Source organism: Pseudovirgaria hyperparasitica (assembly GCF_010093815.1).
Source record: "Pseudovirgaria hyperparasitica strain CBS 121739 unplaced genomic scaffold EJ05scaffold_1, whole genome shotgun sequence".
In the NCBI taxonomy this organism is placed as follows: Eukaryota; Fungi; Ascomycota; class Dothideomycetes; order Acrospermales; family Acrospermaceae; genus Pseudovirgaria; species Pseudovirgaria hyperparasitica.
The window spans coordinates 2815918-2843067 of NW_022985549.1; the positions used below are offsets into that span (position 1 = coordinate 2815918).

The 27150-nt window shown below is 49.4% G+C and overlaps 10 protein-coding genes across 10 annotated transcripts; 4 read left to right on the plus strand and 6 right to left on the minus strand.

Moving 5' to 3' along the window:
- Nucleotides 1-140: 140 nt before the first annotated feature.
- EJ05DRAFT_534733 (NicO-domain-containing protein) lies at nucleotides 141-1893 on the plus strand (the record flags this gene model as incomplete). The annotated part of the gene is made up of 5 exons (XM_033749204.1): nucleotides 141-475; nucleotides 531-541; nucleotides 605-677; nucleotides 737-1514; nucleotides 1613-1893. The coding sequence occupies exons 1-5, from the start codon at nucleotides 254-256 to the stop codon at nucleotides 1891-1893; spliced, it is 1365 nt and encodes a 454-aa protein (XP_033605827.1). The 5' UTR covers nucleotides 141-253.
- A 580-nt stretch (nucleotides 1894-2473) lies between these two features.
- Nucleotides 2474-7016, minus strand: EJ05DRAFT_534734 (uncharacterized protein). Its single transcript, XM_033749205.1, has one exon. The coding sequence runs from the start codon at nucleotides 6883-6885 to the stop codon at nucleotides 2659-2661; it is 4227 nt and encodes a 1408-aa protein (XP_033605828.1). The 5' UTR covers nucleotides 6886-7016; the 3' UTR covers nucleotides 2474-2658.
- A 296-nt stretch (nucleotides 7017-7312) lies between these two features.
- On the minus strand, nucleotides 7313-8824 carry EJ05DRAFT_482186 (uncharacterized protein; the record flags this gene model as incomplete). The annotated part of the gene is made up of 1 exon (XM_033745145.1): nucleotides 7313-8824. One exon carries the CDS (start codon nucleotides 8822-8824, stop codon nucleotides 7313-7315), a length of 1512 nt encoding a protein of 503 aa, XP_033605829.1.
- Nucleotides 8825-9812: 988 nt separating this feature from the next.
- EJ05DRAFT_472290 (carbamoyl-phosphate synthase arginine-specific small chain) lies at nucleotides 9813-11999 on the minus strand. The gene is made up of 4 exons (XM_033743150.1): nucleotides 11838-11999; nucleotides 11649-11661; nucleotides 11327-11596; nucleotides 9813-11279 (listed from the first exon to the last, which is right to left on the minus strand). The coding sequence occupies exons 3-4, from the start codon at nucleotides 11501-11503 to the stop codon at nucleotides 10041-10043; spliced, it is 1416 nt and encodes a 471-aa protein (XP_033605830.1). The 5' UTR covers nucleotides 11504-11596; nucleotides 11649-11661; nucleotides 11838-11999; the 3' UTR covers nucleotides 9813-10040.
- Nucleotides 12000-12342: 343 nt separating this feature from the next.
- EJ05DRAFT_472291 (DUF300-domain-containing protein) lies at nucleotides 12343-14600 on the minus strand. Its single transcript, XM_033743151.1, has 4 exons — nucleotides 14484-14600; nucleotides 14110-14413; nucleotides 13759-14059; nucleotides 12343-13709 (listed from the first exon to the last, which is right to left on the minus strand). The coding sequence occupies exons 2-4, from the start codon at nucleotides 14292-14294 to the stop codon at nucleotides 12648-12650; spliced, it is 1548 nt and encodes a 515-aa protein (XP_033605831.1). The 5' UTR covers nucleotides 14295-14413; nucleotides 14484-14600; the 3' UTR covers nucleotides 12343-12647.
- A 1229-nt stretch (nucleotides 14601-15829) lies between these two features.
- On the minus strand, nucleotides 15830-18171 carry EJ05DRAFT_460155 (cytochrome P450). The gene is made up of 4 exons (XM_033742604.1): nucleotides 17605-18171; nucleotides 17269-17554; nucleotides 17087-17221; nucleotides 15830-17031 (listed from the first exon to the last, which is right to left on the minus strand). The coding sequence occupies exons 1-4, from the start codon at nucleotides 17914-17916 to the stop codon at nucleotides 16106-16108; spliced, it is 1659 nt and encodes a 552-aa protein (XP_033605832.1). The 5' UTR covers nucleotides 17917-18171; the 3' UTR covers nucleotides 15830-16105.
- Nucleotides 18172-18738: 567 nt separating this feature from the next.
- EJ05DRAFT_472293 (putative glutathione S-transferase) lies at nucleotides 18739-20195 on the plus strand. Its single transcript, XM_033743152.1, has 4 exons — nucleotides 18739-19126; nucleotides 19184-19206; nucleotides 19257-19552; nucleotides 19603-20195. The coding sequence occupies exons 1-4, from the start codon at nucleotides 19096-19098 to the stop codon at nucleotides 19964-19966; spliced, it is 714 nt and encodes a 237-aa protein (XP_033605833.1). The 5' UTR covers nucleotides 18739-19095; the 3' UTR covers nucleotides 19967-20195.
- A 95-nt stretch (nucleotides 20196-20290) lies between these two features.
- On the minus strand, nucleotides 20291-22220 carry EJ05DRAFT_496215 (uncharacterized protein; the record flags this gene model as incomplete). The annotated part of the gene is made up of 4 exons (XM_033746355.1): nucleotides 20291-20956; nucleotides 21004-21418; nucleotides 21469-21563; nucleotides 21609-22220. 4 exons carry the CDS (start codon nucleotides 22218-22220, stop codon nucleotides 20291-20293), a joined length of 1788 nt encoding a protein of 595 aa, XP_033605834.1.
- Nucleotides 22221-22955: 735 nt separating this feature from the next.
- EJ05DRAFT_37152 (uncharacterized protein) lies at nucleotides 22956-24825 on the plus strand. The gene is made up of 6 exons (XM_033741145.1): nucleotides 22956-23303; nucleotides 23352-23459; nucleotides 23510-23668; nucleotides 23720-23949; nucleotides 23999-24075; nucleotides 24128-24825. Exons 1-6 carry the CDS (start codon nucleotides 23154-23156, stop codon nucleotides 24484-24486), a joined length of 1083 nt encoding a protein of 360 aa, XP_033605835.1. The 5' UTR covers nucleotides 22956-23153; the 3' UTR covers nucleotides 24487-24825.
- Nucleotides 24826-25002: 177 nt separating this feature from the next.
- On the plus strand, nucleotides 25003-26683 carry EJ05DRAFT_491285 (cytochrome P450; the record flags this gene model as incomplete). Its single annotated transcript, XM_033745967.1, has 4 exons — nucleotides 25003-25053; nucleotides 25101-25249; nucleotides 25302-26289; nucleotides 26345-26683. The coding sequence occupies 4 exons, from the start codon at nucleotides 25003-25005 to the stop codon at nucleotides 26681-26683; spliced, it is 1527 nt and encodes a 508-aa protein (XP_033605836.1).
- Between the last annotated feature and the right edge of the window lie 467 nt (nucleotides 26684-27150).

A 27150-nucleotide genomic window follows, 5' to 3' on the forward strand; every position in this document is an offset into this window, starting at 1 on the left:
CGGGCTCGGCCGCTTGTCATGCAGCCTCGCCAAAGTCTCCGCCGCTATTCGTCTATCAACCCCACTTGGTAAACAAGCCCGCGATAGTGCCCTTCCTTAGCCCCACGCCAATAGACCCCTCTATAAAACGTGCTTCATCCCAACCACTGACTATCCACAAAGGTCGAAACGCCCACCATTATTTGGTGTTTTCCTTTCATACACTCTTTACATGGCAGGCCATTTTGTGCGTTGATCTCCGCGAGTAGTGACTATGGCGACGACAGACATCTCAGTCGCTCCTCTCCACGAGGAGCCGGACACATTAGAGCACCCTAATGAGCGCCAGACTCTGCTCAAGTCCTTCTCAGACAAAGCAGCGGTATACCATGACAGAGTCCCATATCTGCGGAAGCTCCCGTTCAATGCATTAGCCATAATCCTGTTCATCGCATTTGTGAATGCGGTTGTCTGGGTTGCCGTCGGGATTGTTCTTGTCAGTACCATATATAGCCGTGCATATCATGATTCTACGCTGACACCATACACAGCACTTCAATGCGTATGTCCACCTCCCATCACGCCTCACACCCACTTGAAGATGCAACTCATAACAACCCAACAGCGGCCTCGCATCCACCGCCGTCCTGGCCTACACCCTAGGCCTCCGCCACGCCCTCGACGCAGACCACATCTCCGTATCTCGCCCTCCCTCCCTTCCCCCCCTTTAGCTCCCATCACTAACACACCCCCCCAGGCCATCGACCTCATGACACGTCGGCTCATCGCCTCGGGCCAGCGCCCCGTCACCGTCGGCATGTTCTTCTCGCTCGGCCACTCGACCATCGTGATCGTCACCTCCATCGTCGTCGCCGCCACCGCCGCCGCCATCTCCTCCCGCTTCGACAACTTCACCCGCGTCGGCAACATCATCGGCACCAGCGTCTCCGCCGCCTTCCTCCTCCTCCTCGGCGCCATGAACGTCTGGATCCTCGTCCGTCTCCGCAGGCGCCTGATCGCTCTCATCTACCCCTCCTCCACCACCACCTCCTCCTCCACCACCTCCCCAAACAACCCCGACGCCAAACCCCTCACCGCAGGCCTCCTCTTCACCCTCTTCCACCGCCTCTTCAAACTCATCGACCAGCCCTGGAAAATGTACCCGCTAGGCATCCTCTTCGGCCTCGGCTTCGACACCTCCTCCGAAGTGGCCCTGCTCGGCATCTCCTCCATCCAAGCCGCCGCCGGCACCTCCATCTGGCTCATCCTGATCTTCCCCCTCCTCTTCACCGCAGGCATGTGTCTGCTCGACACCGCCGACGGCGCCGCAATGATGAGCGTGTACACGAGCAGCGCGCTCGCCCGCGACGCAATTGCGGTGCTGTACTACAGCATTGTCCTCACGCTTGTGACTGTTGTTGTGGCGCTCGTGATTGGCGTGATTCAGGTGTTGAGTTTGGTGGCGAATGTGGCGGAGCCCGAGGGTGGGTTTTGGGATGGTGTGGCGGTGGCGGGCGAGTATTATGATGTTATTGGTGTGTTTTGCTGCTCTTGTTTTGCCTCCTCCTTCTTCTTTTTCTTCTCCCCCTCTCCCGGACTCCCGCCCAGACTAACAAAAATCCCCCACTCCCAGGCGGCGCCATATGCGGCTCCTTCATCGTCTTCGGCGTGCTCAGCGTGCTCCTCTACAAGCCCTGGCGCCGCCACATCGACCGCAAGATGCTGCTCCATCAGCGGCGTCTAGATGCGAGCAGAGATGACGACAACCCCAACAACAACAACGACGACGACGACGCCGTAAACGAGGCGCCCGGCCAAGCTGCTGACTCGAAGACCAAGTCCCGCGTTCATGTCACGCAGGACGAGGATGGGGAGGGTGCGGGTGTTGGGGGGAGTGTGAGGGGGGTTGTTTGAGGGGGCGCGGATGTGGGTGTGGGTATAGGTTGGTGGATGGGGGTTTGGATGTGGTGTAGATTGATGGATGGATGAATGGTGGACTCGGAAGACTCTATGGCTGCCGAATACATACACTATAGACGCATATAGTCTGGTATATAAAGTATCTCTGACTACATCGTAGTGTGGAAATCGGGAGATTGGAATTGGGAGTACTCGTCATCAGCATACTGAGTATGGCATAGCAACAATAACCGCGCCCGTAATCACACAAATATACAAAAGCCTATTTAACTAGCTATCTAAGCTGAGCCAGATACATACAGCGCTGTCTAAGCCCAAGCAGCCATACAGCTATCTAAGCCCCTGTGTCTACCATTCTCAGGTCGTATGTAGTGCGGTGGTGCATAAGTGTAGTTGCTGATTATGAATGAGACCGAAAAAAAACTGCTATTCAAGATATATCGCGGATGATTTTTTTGGGATTCAATGGAGCACGCATTTACTTAGACCCCCCCCCCCCCCTACCTTTAAGAAGCGGTGCGGTGAAGGATAGCGTGAAGTGGTGGTATGGGTAGATACAGTCGAGGCTAGGTACCGAACATAGCAGTGCAGAAAGCACACGTCTTCCGAAACACAACATGATATATACATGTACATATATACAATAACTACTGCACACACACAAAAGAAGTCGTGCTCCAAGTCTACCGCCTACTTCCCATATACAACCCAGCTCCCCATCTGCACACTGACTCCCCCCAGCCCCCGCAAGTCCACTCACTACGCCTCCCTAAACGCCCTAGCACGCATACGGCCCCAGTCCTGCTCATCGAAGCGCGCCTCCCTCGCACCATACAACAGCCTGCCCGCATCCGGCTCTCTCAGCTCAGCGCGCCAGTCGCAAAGCTCGTCGTCTGTGATTTCGACCGGCCAATCGACCCAGTCCCACACCAGGTTCTTGTAGAACTGCTTTGCGGCCAGGCTAGCGGCGCGTCCGGGGCGGTGGTTGAAGCGGCGCGTCAGGTTGGCGATCAGCTCGTTGGTGTCTGGGTCGGCGGAGTCGAGGGCGAGTATGTAGGGCTGGTCCTGCTTCAAGGATGGGAGAAGGTCAGGGTCGTCGTGGGTTAGAGATGTGCCGATGAGGGCAATGATGTCTGTTGAGAGGACGGGCTCGTGGAGGGCGTGTCCGCTGATGCCTGCGGGGGCTTCGCCGGCGAGGATGTCAATGCTGGCTGGGAGCATGCCTTGGACTTTCGTTGGAAATAGCGCGCTGCTCTGGGCCCGGGACTTCGGTGGGACCTTTTTCGGTTCCCTGGCAGGCGTGTCGGCTGAGTTGAGGGTATTCCAATATGCTCTTGGTCTGACGCACCCCCCTGAATGGGTGATGAGGGCTTGACATAGCATGATACCAAGATCTGCATTACGTCGCTTCTGCAACCTTGAGAGGATCTTGACATGAGAACGCCAGTGTCTGAAGAGATGTACAAGGTCTTCCTCCGCAATCCACTCGCGGGTCGCATGCGTGTGACGGCTCATGATGTCCTTGAAATGACGTGGCCAGCGGTTTTCGTAGCGCATGACTCGGAGAAGTAAATGGCGATGCTTGTACATGGAACTCAGCATTCTGTAGTCGAACATCAAATCCGACCTTTCGCATAGAAGCAACACGCTGCGGAAGCCGCGTAAGTTGCCACTTTCAGCATGTGCTTTCATCCAGCAACTCATGATGCTAGTATCAAAAGGACAATGCGCAGTCCATTTGGAGACAAAGACTTCTCGTAACAGGCTGGCCGCAAGATGTGGTTTTCTACGGTTGATGAGTTCGTGAGCAGCGCTGAGAGTGATGTAGTGGTTGACTGCAAGCCCCTTGGATTGATTGAAGTGGTAGTATTCGAACACCTTCCGGCGGATCATCTCTGGGTCGGAGCGGGTGGTAAAGATGCGATGCGCAAGTAGCCGGCGTATGGCGATATCAACCACGATGCCTTGCTGACGGGCTCGGGCCATGATAGATTCGGCCAAAGTAGAGTCATCTGGCGTTTCCTTCAAGCACGCAGCGATAGTCAAGTCCAGTATAGGGCCAGTCAGTGGTTTGTGTTTTGCTAACCGCCCTTCGAACGCTGTCCGAACTTTGGAATACTCCCCGTGAGCATACCACTGGTGGATTTGGGTCCAATAAGCAGCTGGTGAAGCTGATTGAGTACGAATTGAAAGCGCCAGAGGCGTCGTAAATTCTTCATGCTCCTTCGCGCTCATCTTGGACGCTTCGAAGTCTCGAACTTGACTCCACATGCTCCCCAATTGTGCAGATAGCAGCCCTGGAGCGTTTCTGTGTAGTAGCTCTGTCATCTCGGCCAAGGTGACAGAGTCTGGTCGGTGGAGCTGCTGGTGTATCCGAAGGAGATCCCCTGCAAGTTTAGGAGTTACCATGAAGTCCGTTTTGACGCTGTGGAAGTAGGCCAAAATATTTGGGATGTCCGGCCCGCGTCTCTCTTTCAGAGCAGAATCAACAAGAGTCCTCAGCAGCTCCTCGTTGGGCTTCAGCATGTGTTGTGCGATTCTGCTCTTGACCCAGGAAAATGCCTCGTCGAACGTACGGGTTGAGAGATAGACAGAAACGAGAGGATGCAAGGCATCCATCTGTCCTTCGGCATCAAGAATCTCAAGGCTATTCAGAGTGTCCAAGATAGGACTCAAGGCGTACCAATTCTGTCGATCCGCTGCTTCTGCGAGCGCTTCCAATGCTTTGTTACTGCGAACAGAGGTTGGTCCCATTCCTGCGCCATGCCGAGCTTGAACTTGTATCGCTGAGAACATTAGGGAAATGCCTTTGCTGAGGTTCGTGGTAGCCGCCATCATCCCGTACACATCTTTCACGACGTTGATGTTCTTAGTGGTGCTCCAGCACTTCTTCAGAATGGAAACGTAAGCATTCTCCAGAACCCGTTCTCCATTGCTGATGCCTACTTTATCCAGTCTTGTGTGAACAAGTATACCATGATCGAGCGCGCTGCAAAGACGTGCAATTCTGCTGATGGCGTGCTCTACAGGACGAACTACGGCAATTGAATAACATACTCTCTCGATCAAGCCTGGATCGATTGGAAGCAATGACTCGTACTTTGCAGAAAGCCGTTCGACCGTGTGATGGTTATCAGACTGCGAAAGGAGGATAAGATGTATGTTACCCTGATCTATGCCGTCCTGCTTGTCGAGGATAGCAACTAGTTGACTTGTCATCTTCCACTTCCCGCTTTCGAGCGCTTCCGTCAGGACTCGCAGAACCTGAGGCTCTATGGACGGAACACTCCCTCTGATACGTTTCAACATATCAACCATTCGCCTGGTCTTCTCGCGCACTGATACGTCGGACTCTACAACTTGGCGAAACCGCGACTCGCATAGACGGGTCCATTGTTCTTTGTGGGTATCGACCTTTGTCACGATGTCGATGATAGCCTGGCATAGAGTGACCGGGATGCTACCCTCGATGATTCTGTTGAATGCCTCTTCCAAGGACTTTCCGGTTGATGCTGTCTTTCTACGCCGATCCTTTCTTGAAAGCCATACGTACTTGATTAGCTCAAGAGCTTCACGTTCGTATGGATTATCTCGGAGAGCACCAGTAAACCGCACCAGGCTTGGGGTCTCGGCCAACGGTTCGGATGTGTCCACATAGTACTGTAACAGCTCTTGACTGTGTTCCTCTAGGGAAGCCAAGCACACCTCGTCTAGCTGGCCCCATGATTTCAACCTGTCACGCAATCTCTTGAGGTGGTTCGTGTGTGTGGACCTGGCGATCATCCGCAGGAGATCCTGACCAATGGTTGTTACCGTCTTACTTGTGATTTGGGTGGTGTCTTCCGTCAGCTCGAGGAATGTCTCTACAAGCTCTTTACTAGGGTAAGTTTCAAGGATGTGAGAAGACGGAAGTAGGTGGCCAAAATTAGGCTGCAATTGCACTTTAGATGTCACTGCTTGAAATTCTGTTTGGTTATCTTCAAGGGAGGCGGAGCTAAGTCTCTGGTGTGGCTGACCTGTGCGGAGCTCGTGGTATAACAAAAATTTCTCGAGGGCTGAGCTGTGCGTAGGCGCACGATCAATGGCTGCTGGTAATGCAGCACTATTTACAGTTGCAATTGCAGCTGGTCTTGTATGTAGGCTCCCCCACATACTCTGTGACTTTGCGGATAAGGGGACAGCCATTGCAGGGATATCACTAGCTTTCGTGGCATCAGAGAACAGCGGTGGCATTTTGAGTATATCAGCCTCCTTCAATGTTCCAGCCCATGGTGTCTGATATGGTCCAGGATCTCTCGGTGCATCAGGAGGGAGGTAAAAGAGTGAAGTCAGGTCCATCGACACCGGATTGATTTGCTGTGAATCCAAATGCAACGAACGCGGGTACACCGATGACGAAGATAGGCTCGCATACTTATTGTAGAGTCGATGACAGGAGTCTCGACAATTCAATCCTCCCGGGGACAGCTTCAATTGATGCCTCCCACCCAGCCCGCTTACGCGTCGATTTTGCATTCTCGACATCATCCTTCGGATTTCATCCTTCCATTTGACTCTTTTGGTATGCTCGTTCACCTCTTTACGTGCCCGTTTCGTCGTCGTCTCGCCTCGTGGCGCACTTGTATGTAGCTTCCTCCGCCCACTCCTCGTATCGCCGCTCTTCGTTATGTGGTATCCTTCCTGTTCGTCGATCTCAACAGCCGGTCTCTTGTACGGCTTATGGATCCTCTGTTCCAGTACTCCAGTTCCGCCTAATTGTTTCATCTCTTCCCCTGTCAACGCGCTTCGATGCACTAACCTCCGCCCCCGCACGCTCTTGAGCTTCTTCCCATTGTCGACAACTTTTTGCAACGTGCATATTCTCCGTCGCCTTTCTTCGTATAGCAATAGACTGACGCCGGCGGTAGTGCCGAGGCTGCCATACAGAGCGGCATCGCGCAGGAATTTGAGCGTTTCTGTGGATGGTGCGCGTAGTATTGGGGGCATGCTGCCGGTGGTCACCACGACAATCCAATCAAGGGGTGCTCCTGGCGGGTGTGCATCGCGAGGACGTTTAACTGAAGAATTGCGATGTACACATATGTGAGAGGGGTGGCCGAGGGTCAATGATTGGATTTGTATCGGAGATGCAGAAGAAGTTCGCCGGAGTTGGAGTGTAGCATGAATGCAGACTAGCTTGTTTCTTAGCGTCATGGATTGATGAGTCTGGATGCCTTAAGACACATGTCAGGTCTCAGACACACATCCTCGAGCAATATTATCCAAGGCAACCTTCTACGGACTAATCTTGTTTACAGGTTTTTGCTTTCCTCAAGAGAAGATATGTTCAGAATGCAAACGCAAGCCGCCAACGCCGACGCCTAAACAGCAACATAGGTAGGAACAGACGACCATATTAACTATTGAACAGTCCCTATATTCCTTCCATCTCGCCCAAAAATTCCTCGCTATCAGCGATTCTCTCCTCGGGTCTCGCATCTTTGACCACTTTTCTCTTTTTCTTCTTGTCTTTCTCAGTCCCATCTCGGTCTCCTCGGTCTATCCCTGACAGATTCTGACTGCCTGACAACCTCTGCGCAGCAAATTGTTCCATATAGCTCGCCCCTAAGCTACTCGGGTAACCAACACTGCCTGTATCCATCGCATCGACACCACTTCCACTGATGCCCCCAACGTATGAACTAGGTGGGCCTTCGCTGCTTTTGGGCAGCCCACCTGCTACCTCGTATTTCGGATCGGTTGCAAAGACTGGGCTGAAGACCTGGTTGACAGATGTGCTGAAACTGTCCGTGTAGGCTGGGACCTGGCGAATCGCTAGGGAAGATGGGGCAGGCAATGGCGAAAACGTAGATTTTTTTGGGGGGCCGACTAAGTACATATCTGCATCTGAGACAAATTCCTTACGCTCTGTTATGGGTGACCAATCGAAGTGTTGTGGTGAAATCACTGGAGATGATGTCTTTGGGGCATCCTTCAGAATGGTCGTTGAGAAAGACAGGTCAGAGGCATCTTCGTGAAGAACGCCACCCACTGCAATGACGTAGTCGATAGGATCTTCGTCTGAGAGTGGAAGACGTGCTTTCTCAGGAACCCAGACGTACACAGAAGAACCGTCCTTGTCCGTGATGGCCATATTTGGTGCTGCTGAGCCCTCATCGTCGTCTGTTGGCGTGACTGGAGTGTCGTTCTGCGGTTCATCCGACGGCCGTACAATGCTATCATCAATGCTGAGGGACACTCGTTTTCTCTTATTTTTCGATGACCGTCCGTTCCGTAGTGCTGACTTGCGAGTGAGCAGAGGATTCGCTATCGGAACAGACACAGATCTTTCGAGCTTCGAAGGATTGACCTTCAAAATTTCATCGATATGTTTCGTCGTCGGTACCTCTGGCGACGAATTGCTGCGGGTTGCTTCGAGGAGCGGAAGGAAATGCGGAGTGAAGAAACCGGCTAACTCCATTTCTCGATCGTCGTGTGGAGAACGATCGTCGTGAATCGCTCGGTCGTGAAAATGTTGTACAGGGGAAGAACCGGGTCGTCGTTGGGATGTATCAACTGGGGCTCTGTGAGGCACATCGCGTACTTCTTGTTGTGGTTCCTCACTTGCTAATAACTTAGTAGTGTCAAGTTCTGGTTGAACTACCACTTCACGACAGGATTGTTGGGCGGATAAGCGCTGCTTTAGCAGATTCTCGGAGAATTGGTCGAAGCTTCGTTGCACATCGGTTATGAAAGAGACCACTTGCTCATCAAGCTGTTGACGCTTCGCCTCAAGCTCTTCCAGGATCGACGAGACATCCGTATCATCCGCAAATGTAAGTAATTTGTCCGAGACCTGGATATAATTCATGGCGCGGGGTTCTCTCTGCGTAACACTGGTTGGTGTCCTTCCGGAGCTATCCATTGCCATGTCTGAGAAGGTCATGAAGACGCTTCCGAACTTTCTGTTTTATAGGTATATACTACGTCCTGTGGGGTAGCCTTTTAGTAATGGACAGTGGTGTCAGTCCGCTTTAGAGTCTCCCTTTGGGTGTGTTGCTATCAACTCGTTCTCTAGCATCGTCCAGCCTTCAAGCTTAAATGACCAAACCTGCTGACTGGCGTCGGACAGACCCCGAGGTCCTGGTGCAAAGCAATTGCTATACTATTGCAATATTACTGGACGAGTGTTCCGAACCTGAAATTCGTGCGTTGAATGCGTTCGGAGAAAGAACCAGACCTCGTGACGGGCTTTGCCAGATAAATGGCCGGGATGCAGCTGCAAAGGTGGAGTAAGGATTGAAATACTCCTCTTAAGCGCGTAGACTCGTCTTGAAACCTGATGCTCACAGTAACGACAGACAGGGAGACGAAGATTGAGTCGGGCGACTTGTTACTAAGGGTTGTCCAGCTCGCAATAGATTGTTCGCAGTCCAAACCTGCTTCGTGAATGGTGATGGATGCACAGATGGCTCCGCGCAACAATCGGTTAAGTTGTGAATAGAATGCGAGTCAAATTGGTTGTGGTGCAGGCTTCGCATGGCAATTCGACAGACAATATGCAGATGTGCGAACCTGGCCTGGCAGTGGCGATCGGATGGATCTTACCGCACGGTTCAGCAGTCGCGAGTCGTTGATTCGCGAATCTCACGCGCTTCGTTGAGCAAGCAAGGGGCCGTGCAGGCCAAATTTAGGTGTAGTAACATGAATCAATCGAACGGATAAGCAAGGCAAAAAAGTTAGTACGCATAGGGTGATGCCGGTATTACTTATTGGTTTGCACATCCAGACCCGGCCACGTCCACGTTTACATAAGGTTGGGCGGTGTGGTACATGTGAGTGTACGTGGACGTGGACGTGGGCGATAAGGCCCGCATGAGTAACACTCGGGAGTCATGAGGTGCACGTGGTCAAAATCGGCTGTTCTCGGACTAGGACTCCTCGTGCGAGCATATTGGAAGCTCAATGAGCCGTCACGGCATAAACTCAGAACATGTCGTCAATAGTGATTTGGTTTCTTGTGTCCAATTTCTGGTAGTACTTTCAAGCTATCACAACGCCATAAGACGCCCAGCGCATTTCCTATGCTAACACCAATGTCAATCTGCTTTACCTCCCAAACAACCTACACAACAAATGACCGGACAGCATGGTCAGATGGCCTAGGCTGCAGCTGCAGCGGCTTGGGGAGCATTCTCTACTTGTCCAGCGCCGTAGCCCTTCCATTCAGTCAGGCTGGGGTGCACGCCAACACGTTCCTTGCTCAGCAGATCAACGAGGAGACGATCGGGCTTGTTACCCTGTGCGCCGAACACCGCTTGGCCTTGCTTATACTTGGCCACGCTCTCCATGTATCGGTCGAACAGATAAGCCGAGTCAAGTGGTCCTCCCTTGGCTTCGGGGTGGAACTGGGCAGAGAAGATTGGCCGAGAAGTGTGGATGATTCCTTCGTTTGAAGAGTCGTTCAAGTTGACAAAGTATTCCTTGTATTCCTTTGGAAGCGTGGTTGCATCGACAGCGTACCCGTGGTTCTGCGAAGTGATATGGCACTTTCCGGTGGTGAGGTCCAGGGCTGGGATGTTGTGTGCGCGGTTGCCATACTTCAGTTTGATGGTTTTTGCTCCAGCAGCCAGAGCAAGGAGCTGGTGGCCCATGCAGATCCCCATGATCGGAACTTGGGAGCTGTCAATCAACTTCCGGAGGTGGTAGACAGTCTCTTGACAATGGGTCGGGTCACCAGGCCCGTTCGAGATGAACACGCCATCAAAGTGGTGAGCTACCTTATGAATAGGGTAGTTGTATGGGAAGCAAGTAACTGAGGCGCCACGAGACACGAGAGATCGCAAAATGTTCTCCTTCACACCACAGTCGATGAGGGCAACGTGGTATTCTCCATTTGCAGCATTGACATGGAATGGCGCCTTGGTCGAAACACGGCGGACGAGGTTGATAGCCTCCGGGTCAATATAGGCTTCATCTTCGTCTGCATCATATTCCTCGCCAACGGAGATACGGGCAAGAGAAGAACCTTGTTCTCGCAGGTAAGTCACGATAGCTCGAGTGTCCACACCAGAGATAGCGGGCACACCCTCACGAGCACACCACTCAGCAAGTGACTCAACAGCAGTCCAATGAGAATGACGTTCCGCAAAATCCGCAACTACAACACCGGCAGCTTGAATGTTAGGCGATTCGAAGTATCGTAGGAGACCATGGCTATCTCGAGCCGCGGACGGGACCCCGTAGTTTCCAATTAATGGCTGGGTGAAGACGAGAATTTGTCCACGGTATGAAGGGTCAGTCATCGACTCTGGGTATCCGACTAAGGAGGTGGTGAACACGGCTTCGCCCGAGATATTGGACTTGGCTCCAAAGGATTTGCCGTGGTAGATCGGGCCATTCTACCAAGTTAAGATACAGTCTAATGTGCGTGTGGATTCTGACATACCTTGATTGTGAAAGTGGCTCGTTCATGGGATACTGCTGTAGGTTTGCGGTTAGGAACTGGAGGATCTCGTGCAGTATTGTTCTGGATGGTTGCCAAAAACCGAGCATGCGCGCTGCTTGTGAGGGATCGGGGAGCGAAAGCCCTCGTTGAAGAGGCTTTGAGCATTCCTGAAAACATTTTTGACGTGTACTTGGGATGCCGTAGGGATATTTTGTATGGCTTGCTGGTTTTGCTGTGAGGCTCAGTTTACTGACGCCTTCCACAGGTGATCTGATAGGTATGAGTGAGCGATGGCATCATACACATTCGACAGCGAGTATACCTGAGATGTAGTCCTGTACAAGTAATAATTAGCCAATGGGTCCAAAAGAGTGAACATCACAAGTGACGAGAGAATGGACAATGGTTGAGATGAAATTTCAGTATCGCTATCAGTCCAAAGCATTGGCGGTGTGTAGCGACATAGCGTCGGTTGGCGCGAGATAAGAAAAAACAAGCAGAGGACACGTACCTGGGAAGTGAAGAGGGTCTGAAAGTGCATAAAGGCTTCTTTGCTTGTCCTCAGACTGTTCAGTGTTCGAATTGAAGAGAGCAATCTGTATAGGAGAGTATAGCAGCGGGGCGAGCGGAGGCGGTGAAAACTCTTTGCGAAGAGATGTGGTTTGGAAGAAGACGAGACGAGTCACCCAAGGAGGGCTGCATACATAATTAGCTATTATTTTTTTCGAGCAGCGCGCAGGAGGCGCTGAGACGCCCAGCGAATTGGGCTGCCCCAGACCCCCGCCCAGCCCCCATTTAGCAGTGCCCAGAACGCTGGAGCCGGCCTGTTGTCCCCCACCGATGACGCACCCCCATCATTCGATGCAAAATCTGTCTCCGATCTTTCACCTATGTAAAGATTCTCGCAAGTAATTGGCCTCGATCGTGACAAGCACGACAGCACATCATGTATCATGTCATTTTGTACACTACACAGTCAAAATTCCAGTCATTATATCAACGCAACTCAATAGCAAACCTGTCAATTCAAGCAAACTATGTATATGCCACGCCGCGCTTCTAGTAGCACAGCTGCCCTGATGATCCCAATGTCATATCGTGATACGACGAGTGGGCCGTCTGGCCTCCGTAGAGATCAATATTATGATACAGAAGTCCATGCAAGACAAAACGCCTCCTCATCAAGCCTCTATTTGATACTTGCTCTACCTAGTGTCCAAATGGTATACGCAACTTCCTGGTATATCGTCATCATTTTGAAACATAACGCCCCAAACTGCCAATGTGAACGCCTGTTGCAAACCAAAGATCGCTACGTGGATTACCGAGCTTGGCCCACTCCGCCAAACACATTCCAGTCGTTAGATTGTGGATGATGTGGTTGTCCTGGACCCGACAGCGTGACTTGCTCGTACCCCGAATTCGACTCGTACGAGAAAGTTCTTTGTGGTTGGGCTGGTCGATATGTTGCTGATGCTGGAGTTGGATTCGAAGGTAGGCTGTCTGGGTGCGTTGTATTCGAATACACGCCGGTGTAAGGATTTGTTGGTTGCGCCTGCGCATGAGATAATAATCCTGCATTGTCGTCTTCTCGCCCTTGCAGACCTCCATACGTCCGTTGCTCCTTGTATGATTCGTAGCCCGTGTTACTCGGGTGGTATAAGCTGTTGGCAGGCTCCCCATTGCCTGCAAACGTGATGCCTGTGTATTGTGGCTCGCTGCCGTTCAGATTACCGAGATGGGTGCCTTTTTGGTAACTGACATCGTGATGGCGCTTGCGAGCACCAACAAAGAGCCACCTGAAGCCCCGTCCAGTCGACTTGACGAGATCCCACGGGTTAAATGCGTCCAGGAGAGCTTTTATGCCCAGTGGGCCGCCCTGATAAGAGCTTTTCGGTGCAGATTCAGAGGTGCCGTCGGTAAAGGTGTCGTCGGTCTTGTGCGATAGGTCATATTCTTTCCAAGAAAAGGACCAGATATGCAGCACAGCGAACAAAGCCATTTCAATACAAAGCAGCATGCTGGGAATTCCTACTTTGATGTCGGGATAATCGATTGTGTCGCTTGGTTTCCAAGCGCCAGAACTGACCAGAAAGTTGATGACAATAGTCTGCCAGAAACTGAAGAAAATGACTAGCTTGATGGACAGGATTTTGAGTAACGGTCGATGATCCGCGATGTCCGGTTTCAGCTGGTAGTAAAACTGAATCAAGGCGTACATCGCTATAGTGACTGCAACTCCTTCAAACACCATGACCCAGACATGCGCGAATGCTGGATTCAGGGATGATTCGCAATATCGGCCCCCGACTTGAGTGACGACTGAGACGACGGTAAAGAAAACCCGGATGAAACAATATTGGAAGACACTGACCCAAATTACCTGCTCATGTCAATATGGAACTGACACAACCGCGAGAAGCTCGACTCACATTGAACCACGTCAGACCACTCTTCGGGACACGGAATGGCCCTTTCTCTTGCCCTCCAGTGCACTTTTGAACCCATGTCAAAGGAAATAGCCAGTTCTTGGGTGTAATCGACCGGAAATACTCCTTCTGATCGTGTAGATTTGGGGCTAGGTAGTTGCACAGCAGGGCGAAAAAGCTGGCTATGGCAAATGCTTCATAACAGTCTCGAAGCACCTCGAAGTATATCGCATGTCGATAGAACAGGTATGAAAGGAACGATACGGTCGCGTAGATAGGTATCATGAACAGAATGCGGATTATACTATAGTTTGGTCAGTAAAAGCTATCAAGCCACACATTTGAGCTACATACTGTCTTTGCTCGGTTGGTACGGAGTAATGCCAGGCATGTTGCATCATGAGCCATAGTGCTACCACAACGGCTATCAAACCAAAGACGGCGGAAACAATCAAGCCAATGTGGTGAAATTTTACTGAGTTGAACAGCGGTGTCTCCTCGATTATTTCATCGGTCAAAGTTGTGTTGCATGTTGGCATGATGGCATGTGTGAGCTGAGAGCTCCGTTTGCTTCGCGGTGAAAGATGAAGACAGGTGGTGTGGTTGATACTTTGGTATCGCTGGTATTCGTCTTATTTTTTTCTGTCTGGAATCCTGCCTGAAGAAGTCTTTCGTCAGTCACACAGTGTAGTAAGAGAACAAAGAAGGGTCCCAGGTCCTATACGTACTGTGTTCGTAGGCGCACAGGAGACAATGGCTCAGCTAGAATGCAATAATGTAGATATGCGATCCTGCGCGACAGACTTCAAAGCGAAAAAACAGACAAAAAGAACCAGCAGACGATGTCGCAAGAAGAAGAAACGTGGATGGGTGGTCGTGTTTGAGAGGAACAGGTATACCTAGTCAGCGCTTCGCACAGCCCCTCGAGAGGCTGCGCAATGATCTCAGTCTGCTGGACGGCGGGAATGCGGCAACCAATTGATCCTTGGGATGCGACGCGATGCGCGGCAGTTTGCCACAACACGTGTGCAGCAATCACATTCAAAGGTGCAAAGATCACCGGCAATCTTTTCACCGACACCTACGTATATTTATAGGGCTGCATTGAAGGACAATGGAAATTGATGGTCCTACCCTGCATCCCGGCTCCAGGATTTGATGCTGCCAAGAAACGCCACCCAAAGCTTCCCTGCGCTTCGGAGTGTGCCCGAGCTGAAACGTGCTGCTTGGCTTCTGACTTCAAGATTTCTTGGAAAAGGCTTCGACCGTGAGAGTTTTCTACATCATCAGAATTTCAGCTAGCCTATCAACTTCCATTATCACACTGCAATCCAGGGCTATCGATCTTTATTGGCGCGCTCTCCCACTACACAGCTTACGGGCCTCTGCTTACCCCGACACGCAGATTAGTGCTGAAAATAGCTCAATCAAGACCCCATACACTGCTTGGCACTCATGTCTACTTTCAAAGAGCGGCTCTTCTGTCACTCAATATATCTTTCTCTGAAGCACTCCGTACGAGCATATCACGAAGTCAGTAATACCGGGTGTAGACCAAAATCTATCTGAGAAAATTATAATTAGCTTGGTATATGCGAGCAGATTCCAGGTCAACATATCCGGATCTATCTACAAATGATTTTTTCCAGGATACATGCTACAGCCAAACATCAGTACGGTCCCCTCTGGCCCGGAACAGATACCTAGAGAGCGAACAAATACAGGACGTTCATCAGGCGTGCTTTAAACACGATTACGGTCTAACTGACGACCTGTCGTTCAGCACCAAGGGAACTTATTATATCCTACTGTACTCAATCCCACGTAACAGACACTCAAGGCTTGTTCCAGATCGTTCTGTGATGTGCTGAATTCTGCAGTGAATATTCGGGACTTGGTCATATGAGCCGCCTCTGGCAACAATCTTGCTCCACTTCGGATATGACGTTTCGAACGCAAACGCACGCCAGATGGCACTCATAGCCAAGGATCTTAGCTGCCCCTAATCTGAAAATCTATTTGCAAGGAAGATCTACACTTGTGTGCACGTCTAAGAGAATGAGCAAAGTTATAGAATTCACACAGCTTACATTACTATATGACCACCAGGAGCTTTACTCGGCAACATGTCCATTGGTGGTATTCCAGACGCTTGGCTTGTGCATGTGCACATCATAGATTCGCGCAGAGGCTCTTGGACGATGAGGCGTATTCAATGCGCCTTCAAGATTACAAACAATTCTTTGGTACGACTGTTGTAGACAGGTAACAATGCATACGACATTCCAGACTACTGACTGCAAGATGTACTCCACAGACCATTACAACGAGAAATCACCCAGTCAATGTACTATTCCTCTGACCTTGTAGCTTCGACTTCTGGCTTCTTCCGCTTCCTAAACTCCAGCACGCCTTCCTGTTTTGGAAAGATGAATTCATGGGCTGCAACATTGGCAGGCCTCTCAGTGCCCACCGGAAGCCTCCAGTCATAGTCCATAAGAAGTCTTACCAATATGGTCTTGATCTCCAGGCTTGCGAAGAATCTGCCGGGGCAAGCGAACTTGCCCTTGCCGAAATTCAAGATGTTTTCCTCAGTCGTTGCGAACTGGTGTAGGTGTCCCTGACCTTCTTGCGATCGTAGATCGAAATACCTCCAGGGTTGGAATTCTTCTGGGTCTGGCGTAACTAAAGGATCGTTCTGGATGGCATTAACTGGCATGGTAATATGAGCTCCCTTCGGAAGAACCATTCCGTCTGAGAGTATATGGTCGCGTTGCATGATACGGTGGTATGAGAGGAGTGTAGGCGGGTTGTGTCGTTGAGATTCCCGCATCAACGAATCAAGGCGTTTTAGCTTGTAGAAGCTGGTCTTATCCCAGCTCATACAATCGCCTTTCTCTTTGACAACAGAATCAATCTCTTCAAGAAGAATTGGTATACACTCCGGATGAGCGGCTAGATCATACAGCACATGGACAGCATTCATCTGAGACGTGTGGATTGATGCAAGCGATATAACGACTTCAAGGTGTGCCAGATCTTGCGGTTTGGATTCAGCCTCGGACGCTATTTCGATCATCCAGGATAGCAATGACATCTGCTTCTCTGTTTGGTAGCCTTTACGCCAGGCAGCTTGACGCTCTTTGATTTCCGGTGTCAACAACCGCTTGGCTCGACGTATGTAGTTATTTGCGCGCCACACTGAGGGAAGGAACCAGGAGACAATGCCGTGGAGAAACCGTGGGAACATCCGAAGGATTACCAAGGATATGAAGGCTGATGTCTACAATCAATAATCTGCCTTCATGCTTAGGATTCGATCTATACCTACTGTTCTCTGTGAACTCAGTCGAAATCTCGAGCCATTCTTCGCTGCGACACAGTGGGACCCCTAGAAAGACCCGTGCACTGACACGGGCGACAAGCCGAAGAATGCTATGATAAGGTTTTATTTGCACCCATTCCCCTGAGTCTGTAAGAATGAGCTCAGTGTAATGACTAGCGATGTCTTACCATTGCTTTCAGGTATCTCCATATTGATTGCATATTCCAGTTCTTCCTGCATAGGACGAGCCAGTCTATTCAGATTCGGAGTGAGTTTCTCCTGTAGAGTTCTGAAGTGGAGATTATTTTTCAGAATGATATTCATGTTAGTGTGACTTCCCGATAAATTGAACGCATGGGCCGCTGTTGGACTGGCAATGTCTATAGGGAGGGAGCGCAACTCTTTGACATATCTCGGCGGAAGAACCAGCATATCCACGTCAGCTCTGGTGAATTTCCAGATACGGTTGGGAAACTGATAAAGTCAGCCTATAGTATCTAAGTAGTCTGTGTGCATGAACGGACTTTCTTATAGCCGCCGTTCAAGATTTCGGCTGCTCTTCTGAAAAAGTTCCAAGAGGACCAAATCTGCGGCTCCCATGCCGAACGGACACTGTAGAGAGGGACTTCATTATCGTTGGCTGAGATCGTCACAACGGAACTGAGGCTCGTAATCCCTATGATCAGTAAAACAGCAATTGTTGCAACCTGATATGGGTGTTCAAGTGCGTATTGTACTCCTAGTCTTAAAGGCTTTTGTAGAGACTCGATTTTGACAGCGTCTGGAATCCTACTGAAGAGATATGGTGCGTAGCCTACTGCTTTAGGGTGATCCATCTCGACAAGCTTAACAGAAGGTAAGGAATGCGTACTACAGGATTCGGAGCCTAAATGCTCAGGTGTAGTATATCACGATCAAGATCCTATACTAAAGTTGTAAATCAGATACTTGATATCTCGGTCACAATCTGACCGGCAGTAGGCCCTAAGGGTGTGACAGTATCAATATCAGGAGTTTCAATCAAGAGTCTGATCTGACCAGGTCATTGATGTCACCTTCCTCCCCAGACCTACCCGTATTCCCAACATCCAATGGCTACCTGGTAGTTACAAAGAAGAGCTGTTTAGCCCATGCTCTGATAGCAGCATTTGTGGCTGCACTTCTACACGTTCTATTGGTGCGCTCCCCACGTTTATGGCAGCAAGTGTAGGTCAATGGACAGAGATTGCGTACTGCGACTAGGTGCTTGCATGCGTAAAGCATATATCAAACACGGAGACTGGTTACGCTTCGCCAATCCACTGCGGCCATAGTCCCTGCGAAGAGCTGGGTTCCACGTTCGGACTTCATTCCGTATCTACATAGCAGATGCCTTATACTCCAGGTCTGTCGTTCATGCTGACTGCATTTCTTGATCGACAGGCTTATCTCGTCAACCTCGCAGCTGTGAAAGCGGGTGGTTTATCCCGCCTTGGCACGCGGAGAGGTAAGCTCCTGTAGCTGTTGTGAAACCTCGCCTACATGCCAAAGGTTCACGTATCCATGGGTCTTTAACAGGGGTTCATACATGCCCCGGAATCAGAGGAAATATGTGCGCGAGTCAGCTGTAAATACGCGCAACAGAGAGCAATTTGGTCACCGGTCACGCCTATCCATCATTCATAGCCCGTGTTCTTTCGTATACAGAGACACTCGCGTGAGGCCGTTGTACCACCTGCAACTTGCTTGTTTGAAGTGTTGTGAAACAATCACTCGGCGTGTAAAAACGAAAGTGGCACAGTACCGCCACACCGGTCACTTGGTATCCTGACTCGGTATGGCCTCGCGACCACCTCGTACCTAGTTCGTCGAGGTAAGGGCGATCATGGCCGTGGATCAATGGATACCGTTAGCCGTATGCTCAAGTCGTGCACTTTGAAGCCTTATGACCTCAATCGCTCGAAGCTCCCTGAATACTCGAACTCTGTGGTCAGACTGTCATCAATTTCTGTTCGCGACTTATCTCAAAGCTCGATATGGCTAAGAATCTCATTCTCTACAATGCTGGTTAGTACTCGTTCTAAAGTGACATAGATGGTGCTAATCTCAGCTTCCGAACAATAGAAGGAGGGCCCAATCCGTTCAAGGTAGGATCATGCAAAGAGTAAATTTCTCGATACTCAACATTGTCATGCAGGTGATGATTATTCTCGAAGAATTGGGAGTACCGTACGAAGAGTCATTCGTACCCTATAGTGAATTGAAGAAAGAGAAGTACGAGAGCATCAACCCTAATGGTCGTGTGCCATCTTTGGTCGATCCCAACACGGGCCTGACTATCTGGGAATCTGGTGCGATCTGTGAGTATCTTCTGGAAACCTACGACAAGGATTTCAAAATCTCCCATCCAGAGAGCCCGGAGAAGTGGGCCGAGAAACAATGGCTATTCTACCAGGTCTCAGGCCAAGGTCCTTATTGGGGACAAGCTGCATGGTGAGTGTCGGACTTCTTTCACTTCGAGTATATCTAAGCAGGTCTCACAGGTTCAACATATACCATCCGGAGAAGATTCGCTCAGTACAGGACCGTTACATGAACGAAACGAAACGTATCATTGCTGTGATCGACAAGCATCTCGCATCCAGACCAGAAGGTTCGACTTCGCATCCTGTTCTCGTTGGGGACAAAGTGACCTATGCGGACCTTTTCTTTGTCATGTGGCACAATTCGCTCCCTTACATATTCATGGGCTTCCCAGATGAGTTCAACGAAGATGACTACCCTGCACATAAGAAGTGGCTCGCGGGCTTGAAAGAGCGAGATTCAGTAAAGAAGGCATGCAAGGCTCAGATGGAGGCTATCACTGCTGCCCAAGCGAAGGCTAAAGCAAAGACTGACGCTGAGTGAAGCGGTACGCTTATGTCCTTCTATTATGGGTGTCCTTGGAAGCTAAGAATATATTGGCAATTGCACTTGTTGGTCATGAAATGCAGTTGCGAAGCTAGAAAGACATTCTTGACTCTCAAAGGGGGACTTTAAGCTTGCGTTATATAGTTTACCGGACCTCTGGTATCACTCATAGCTTCTACGTACCGAAATTCATACTTGACAATGGTCATAAGATATCCATGACGAGCATCCTGTCTGCACAGATCAATGGTGTATGATTCAATTTATCAAGCCACCTATGCAACCTTTAATTCTTTCACTAAGATACGAAAAGTGTTTAGCCTAAAATAGCCTCAAGCCAGAATCCGGTTGATCGACTAAATGTGTTCTTGCATATTCGCGCCATATGACGCAAACATCATGCACACTGCTAGGTACTGTCTGTTGCTCGATCTGTTTCTTGCCATAAGCGATGTTGACGTACATGCCTAGCGCCAGATGCGTGAAAATGTGGCAGTGGAATGGCCAGATTCCTGGATTATCCAACCGAAATTGAATGACCAGATAGCTTGGCGTGATGGTTCCGTTCAGCATGTTATTAGTGCTGTATGCTGCCAACATCTGATGAGTATCCCGTCGAAGTGGATTATCTGTCCGTACGGACCCATTCCAGGTTCCAATACCTTCTGCCAGTATCGAGAAATCGTGGCCATGCAAATGCATAGGATGTGGACGTGGCCAAAAGTTACGCATGACGATTCTCAAAGACGTGTTGTAGCTGAAGTCGTCAAGAACAGATTGCGGAGGAGCTTGAGCTAAGCTGAAGACCGGATCTGCAGCCTGCTCTAGTAACGCATTGTTGAAGTCAGCACGAAATGTTCGATTGTTAGTAAAAAATAACCTGGTGCCAGTAGCGTTGGCCCCGAAGGTAAAGTCGTAGTGCTGCGTGTAGGAAGGCGTAGTCTCTGGGCTATCATGTTCGAAGGGGGTTGCCTTGTTCAATTCGGTCTTGTTACATCAGCGATAAGTCGACTGTCACTTACAGGGTAGCTTACAGTGTTACATGCATTGAGAGTGCGGTTTGTCGGTGTACTCGAGGGCTCAACACTACAATCTGCACCTTCGTAGTATATGGCAGCAAGTGCGAAAGGCTGTTTGACTGTAGAACAACTTCTGTCTGCGGTTGCACGCATCCAATAGCTGTCCCCAGGCTCCCCAGTACCATTGACTAGCACTTCTACTCTCTGACCTGGCGATAGGCTGACAACATCCGTAACAAACGGATCGACTTGAACGAAGTCAAGAGCGACAACTGTCAACATGTGTCCGTCAATAGAAAAGTGTTCGAAAGGCTCTGCACCTGAGTTCACTATACGAAGTAAATGAATCTTTCCGCTGCGAAATCGGTCGAAGGTCGAAACTTTCACTGCCGAAGAACACGTGAGATTTGTTTTCGAGCAATCGAATGGCCTGGTTACAATTATTCGCTGGACGTGTCCCCATGGAGAATGACAACATACATCTTGCCATTTATCAGATTATTATCGCTTTGAACAACTCTCGCCTGCATTGTCGCGTCGATTAATTCACGGTAATCTCTATGATATCGCTCACTCTGTCTTCGATCAGATATGGGATTAGAAGGATAAACCTGGCTTACTATCATGACAAGACCTATATCTATATCGTAATCGAAGTTTGAAGGTCCGTCAATAATTATACCTCCAAATAAACCACCAACCAACTGTCCTGAGAAATGAGAGTGCCACCAGCTACTTCCTACCCGATCTGCTATAAAGCGGTAGGTGAAAGACTCTCCAGGAGGAATTGGACACATGGATACTGAGGGTACACCATCCATGAATATGGAGTCCTTTTGAAGGAGACCATGCCAATGAATAGCTGTGCCCGTCTCCGGGCCTGTAATGCGATTGTTGACTTTGACTACAAAGACATCACCTAGGTTTGCTCGTATCGTTGGTCCAGGAAAATGACCATTCACTAGCAGGAGGCTAGCGTTGACGCCATCTGGTGCGGCATATTCACGGGTAATGTTGAACGTATAGTGACGCTCACGCGCATGGTGATTGTTGGTGCGGGTATCCTGTGAGCTTTTCTGACGATAGTCGACGAGTGTTCTGGAAGTCTCTGACACCCCAGCCAAATTTAAGACCGGTGGAGGGTGGAGCAAGACATCTGATGCCAAAGTTTCTCGGGGCGAATCTCTCAAAGCTGCACTTAGAGTGAACAACAGCAAATAGGCAAACTTCATCCTGCAGGGGAGTTGTAGCGATGACCAAAACATTCTATGAAAAGAGGCAGAGGAAAGACATGCAGTCTTGTAGCGGCTGAGGTACAACAGTAACACATGATTGGATGGACGGCTTAAAGCCAGGGGAACCTTTGAATCCATGCCACTGACCTCTATTTGGTTGTACAAGGAGCGGGGATCTCTCCTGATTCAGTATGATCACCTCCTATTGCGTACCCGACCATGACTTCTAAACGTAAAAGCAAGACCAGCATACCTGTTGGTTCATTCATGCACACAAATTTAGGCTCCCCTGATCGAACCCTTGTTGTATTTTCCCTCGAGCATTTTGCTACTGTCATTGTACTTGTCATCCAAACTCGTACCGACCGCCTTCCACAAAATACTCAGCTTGGATATGGTCGGAAAAAATCATGGAACTTGTGAAATTCCTGTTCATATACATGTCCATACACTTCGCAACATCAAGCGGGTGAAATTATTCCGTCACAACACGCGAGTGCGCTGACAGCCTGGCAATGGACAGGCCTCATCGGCCAGAGCGTGAACATCCCACGCCGATCCCAAGCCATTCCAACATTCGGCGAGAAAGTCCAGAGGCGATGATAAGCTGCAGTACGAAGTGCTGGAAGGTATCAGCAACCTATCACCGCTAGCCAGGGCTTTGTTGGACCCGGGGTATTCCGAAGCTCGTCAGAGTACCTATTTTAAGAGAGTAAACCATAGACTTGATCGAGAGAAACGAGGAAACCGTTGTCATATGTCCCTCGAGCTCGTAAAGACGCGCAAGGTAGTTTCCTGGGATGAGAAACCCGGGTCCAGGGCAGTATGATATAGCCCCTGATGCGCTCAGCTTTATATGCTCCGTCTCAGCTTTCGTAGCTTGCTCATTATGACAAAACTTTGTTAATTACAACCGTTGAAGATTTCGCTATGACACTTCTACCATTAGCTAAGAGTGAGCTTGCGGCATGTATAACAGTACTTTCACTTGCGACAATCGCGGTAGCCCTTCGCATGGTTGCGCGGTTCACAAAAAGGCTCCGTCTTGGCATTGATGACTATCTCATCATATTTTGCTGGGTAATTAACCATTCCGACCATACTGAGGCCCTACTGACATAGACATAGCTGATGGCTTCTGGATTATGCGGGTCAGGAATCTATGCCGGCGCAACAAATCTTCACGCAAGACCGATCAAAACTCGTACCTTGGATCAATTTATCGCCGCTGCCAAGGTAAGAAGCAGGAGACCCGAAGGTCGATGTTGGTTACTGATTCTTCCCAGATCAACTTTACGAATATCCTCCTCTGGTATCTTTGTTTCGGACTAATCAAGATTTCGGTCCTCGTTTTCTATCAACGACTCTTTACGTTCCGGAGATTCAAGATCTTATCAAACATCTTAATAGGCATCATTGTGCTATGGATGCTGTGCGCAGAGTTGGTACGTAGACTGATCGCAGTGACAGTGGTCGGGCAAGACTGACGCCAATAGCTTTTCCTTGCCAGGAGGAAGCCTTCACTGTTTTGGAATTATACAGTGCAAATATCAGATGCCAAGAAGCCAAAAAAGATAGACTTTGAAAACTGGATGCTCGCAAACGCATGTATCAATACGTCTCTAGACATTGCTGTCCTTTGTTTTCCATTGCCGGTTATTAGAAGCCTTCATATGGGAAGAGCCAAAAAGACCTTGTTATTCTTCGTCTTCGGCTCTGGAGCATTGTGAGTTGCTACACATGCTATATGCTCTCCGGCTGCTGACTACTCTTAGCTGTGTGGTCGCCTCTGCTGTCACTCTATCATATCGAGTGAAAGCCGCAACAATAGTGACTATCTCCGACGGATCAGGTAGGAATAGCTTTGGTGATACATTACAGTAACTAAGTTGATTATTCTCTAGCACTTGTCACATGGAATGTTGTCTGGGGAAACATAGAAGTATGCTCGTCGATTGTGGCCGCTTGTCTTCCTACTCTTGCGCCTCTCTTCGAGGTCACGCAAGGCATACTGAATAGCATTCGCTCACGTCTCGCATCACTCTCGCTTAGCTGGTCACGCTCTAGGTCAGTATTGCAGGATGAGGAGTCTTTGAGGCTTAACAGGATTGCTACTGGGAGCAAAGACGTCACGTCAACCGCAGCAGCGAGTCCTCGTGGTAGAACTGTTAGTGAGAAGAGCTATGACTCCGAGAAGCCCGAGCCTCTCAGCAAACCTCAGAACAGATTCGTTATGCATGCGAATGAGTTCGATGGATACTGAACTTCTATATCATTTTGAAGGATATACGTAACCTCTAGGCGAATGGAAGAATCGACCAAAGGAGCACAAAGGGTTTCTGGCATGTTTCTTGAGGAAACCTTCGAGGTTGTTTATAACACTTTCCCTACATATGACGTTAGTTTCATCTATGACTTAACCCCTGCCCATATAGTCGTTTTAGTGCAACTCTGGCCCGCGAGAGAGAGAAAGAGGGAGAAAGAGAGAACATGACTTCAGCTACCGCTCGAAAGGATCCTAGCTGCTGACGTGAGCAACGTAGTATTCATCTGGCAGTGATGTAACCAGGTAGCTCAAAGTTCTGGTGATAGCTTGGCTCGTCCGTCCATACAGCATCCCTGCAGCCCAACAGATCTCGCAAGAGTCGCTTAGGTCCATGTGCGAAGCTGAACTTATCATGATTATTATTGTTTAATCCTAATGGCTATCATGATATATCTACCCACATGTTATCAGTATCATTAGATGAACGATACGCCAAATGCCGGCCCTCTGATCATGATGCCTACCCCTTCTATACTTGTTGTAGCTCTATGTGCTCTAATTCTGGTGAAGAGCTCGCCAAATTTTCATTCCAGTATAACTAATATAACTAGTATCTATGTCATTGCATCAGGTACAATTGGTACTCAAGTCCCCTCGCTCGCCTGCCAGGTCCGCCTCTCTGGAGCGTCTCCAGACTACCTTTCATACTGTCCTTATGGAGAGGGCGACTTGTATACGACGTATTCGACATGCACAAGAAGTGAGTAGGACTGCCGAGGATCTTTCTCTTATGAACTAATGTTGGTCGGCAGATATGGAGATGTTGTGAGAATCGCGCCAGATGAGGTATCATTTGCAAGTGGCGAAGCATGGAAAGATATATACTGCCGACGGCCCGGTCATCAACCCTTCCTCAAGAACCCGATCTGGTGGGGAGAGATGGCAGGGCGCGCAGAGTCTATTGTGAGCGTTCCCTCTTGGGATGGCCATGAGAAACACAGGAAGATGATTTCGCATTGCTTCAGCGACCGAGCCCTCAACGACGAAGAATCGCTGGTACAAGCTCACGTCAATCTACTGATAAATACTCTTTGTGCAAAAGTCGAAGAGTCACCAACCATGACAGCCATGGTCAATATGGTAGACTGGTACTCGTTTACAACATTCGATATCATTGGAGAGCTTTGTTTCGGTGATCGAGAAGCCTTTGGGTGCCTGAAAAACAGCAATTATCATCCTTGGATCAAACAGATTGCAACCTATTTCAAGTACGGGTCGCTTATGGCTACAATACGCTTCTATCCTCTCCTTGCAAACATTGTACACCGTTGTATTCCCCGTCATGTGTACGATGCCCAAGAGAAAAACTATCAATGGGCGGTTAGGAAAGTCCGCGAAAGACTCAATTCAGATACTCCACAAAGGGATTTTATGAGCACAATAAGTCCTTACTTGAAAGGCTTCGGAGGCGCCCGAGATGAGAGTGGCATTAGTATGGCAGAGCTGGAAAGTAACTTCTATGTGCTAGTTAATGCTGGTAGTAGCACATGCACCACTGTACTTTGCGGAGCAACCAGCTACTTGATGAAGAGCCCTGAGGCTATGCTCACATTACGCAAAGAGCTAAGAGCACGATTCAAGAACACTTCTGAGATGACGTTCTCGAAGCTCGCTAATTTACCTTATCTCAACGCTGTCATTGAGGAGTCTCTGAGATTAGCTCCTCCTGTTGGAGGAGCACTCTCACATGTTGTACCCCCTGGCGGTGATACTGTCTGTGGTATTTGGCTACCTGGAGGTGTAAGTATTCTTGTTACTACCTTGTGTAGTCCTAGCTGATATTTTCACGTGATAGACTCAAGTTGGCGTACACCAGTGGTCAGCATTTCGAAACCCTTTGAAGTTCCACAACGCTGATGCGTTCAAACCGGAGCGCTGGCTTGCTGAGATCAAGACTGAGAATTCTCCATTTTTATCAGACGATCGTGAGACTGTAAGTGCATTCTCAGTCGGATCGTGGATGTGTATCGGTAAAAATCTCGCCATGGCCGAACTGCGTCTAATAATATCTCGGATGGTGTGGAGGTTCAACATCGCTGAAGGGAGAAATAAAGTAATATGGTCAGAGCAGAAGCAATATGTGCAGATGGAGTTGGACAACCTCGAAGTTGAGTTGTCTATGCTAGAAGAATGAATGGCGGCCTCCGACCAGATGACCAGATGCCGCTCCTTATACCTTGACTTGCCTCTCTTTGTATGCGGAGAATTCTGCTTGTGGGATACTTGAGCTTCCTGAGAATGATACTGATCTTGAGCGGGGATAAGATGTATAGGGGGTCAGGTTTGCGTAGGGAACTCTGAAGAGTTTGAGGCCCCACATCGTGCATACAGAGTGCAAACCAGTACTTCTACCGCTGAGCAATCTTAATAAAACTAGTACGGAGGGCGTATCGATCGTAGGCGTGATAAAGTTTTCGGGCATATCCAATCATAGAGTGTAGCGGAATAAACGTCCAAATAAAAGAGTAACAGATCAGAAGTGCGGCGCGGAATAGTATCGAATACATATATCTTCATGTCATTGGTGACTCGACTCATCAATGGAAGGCTGTCTACAGGATGCTAAGTAAAAGGTATCAAAAGATTAGGAGCTTAGTAGCT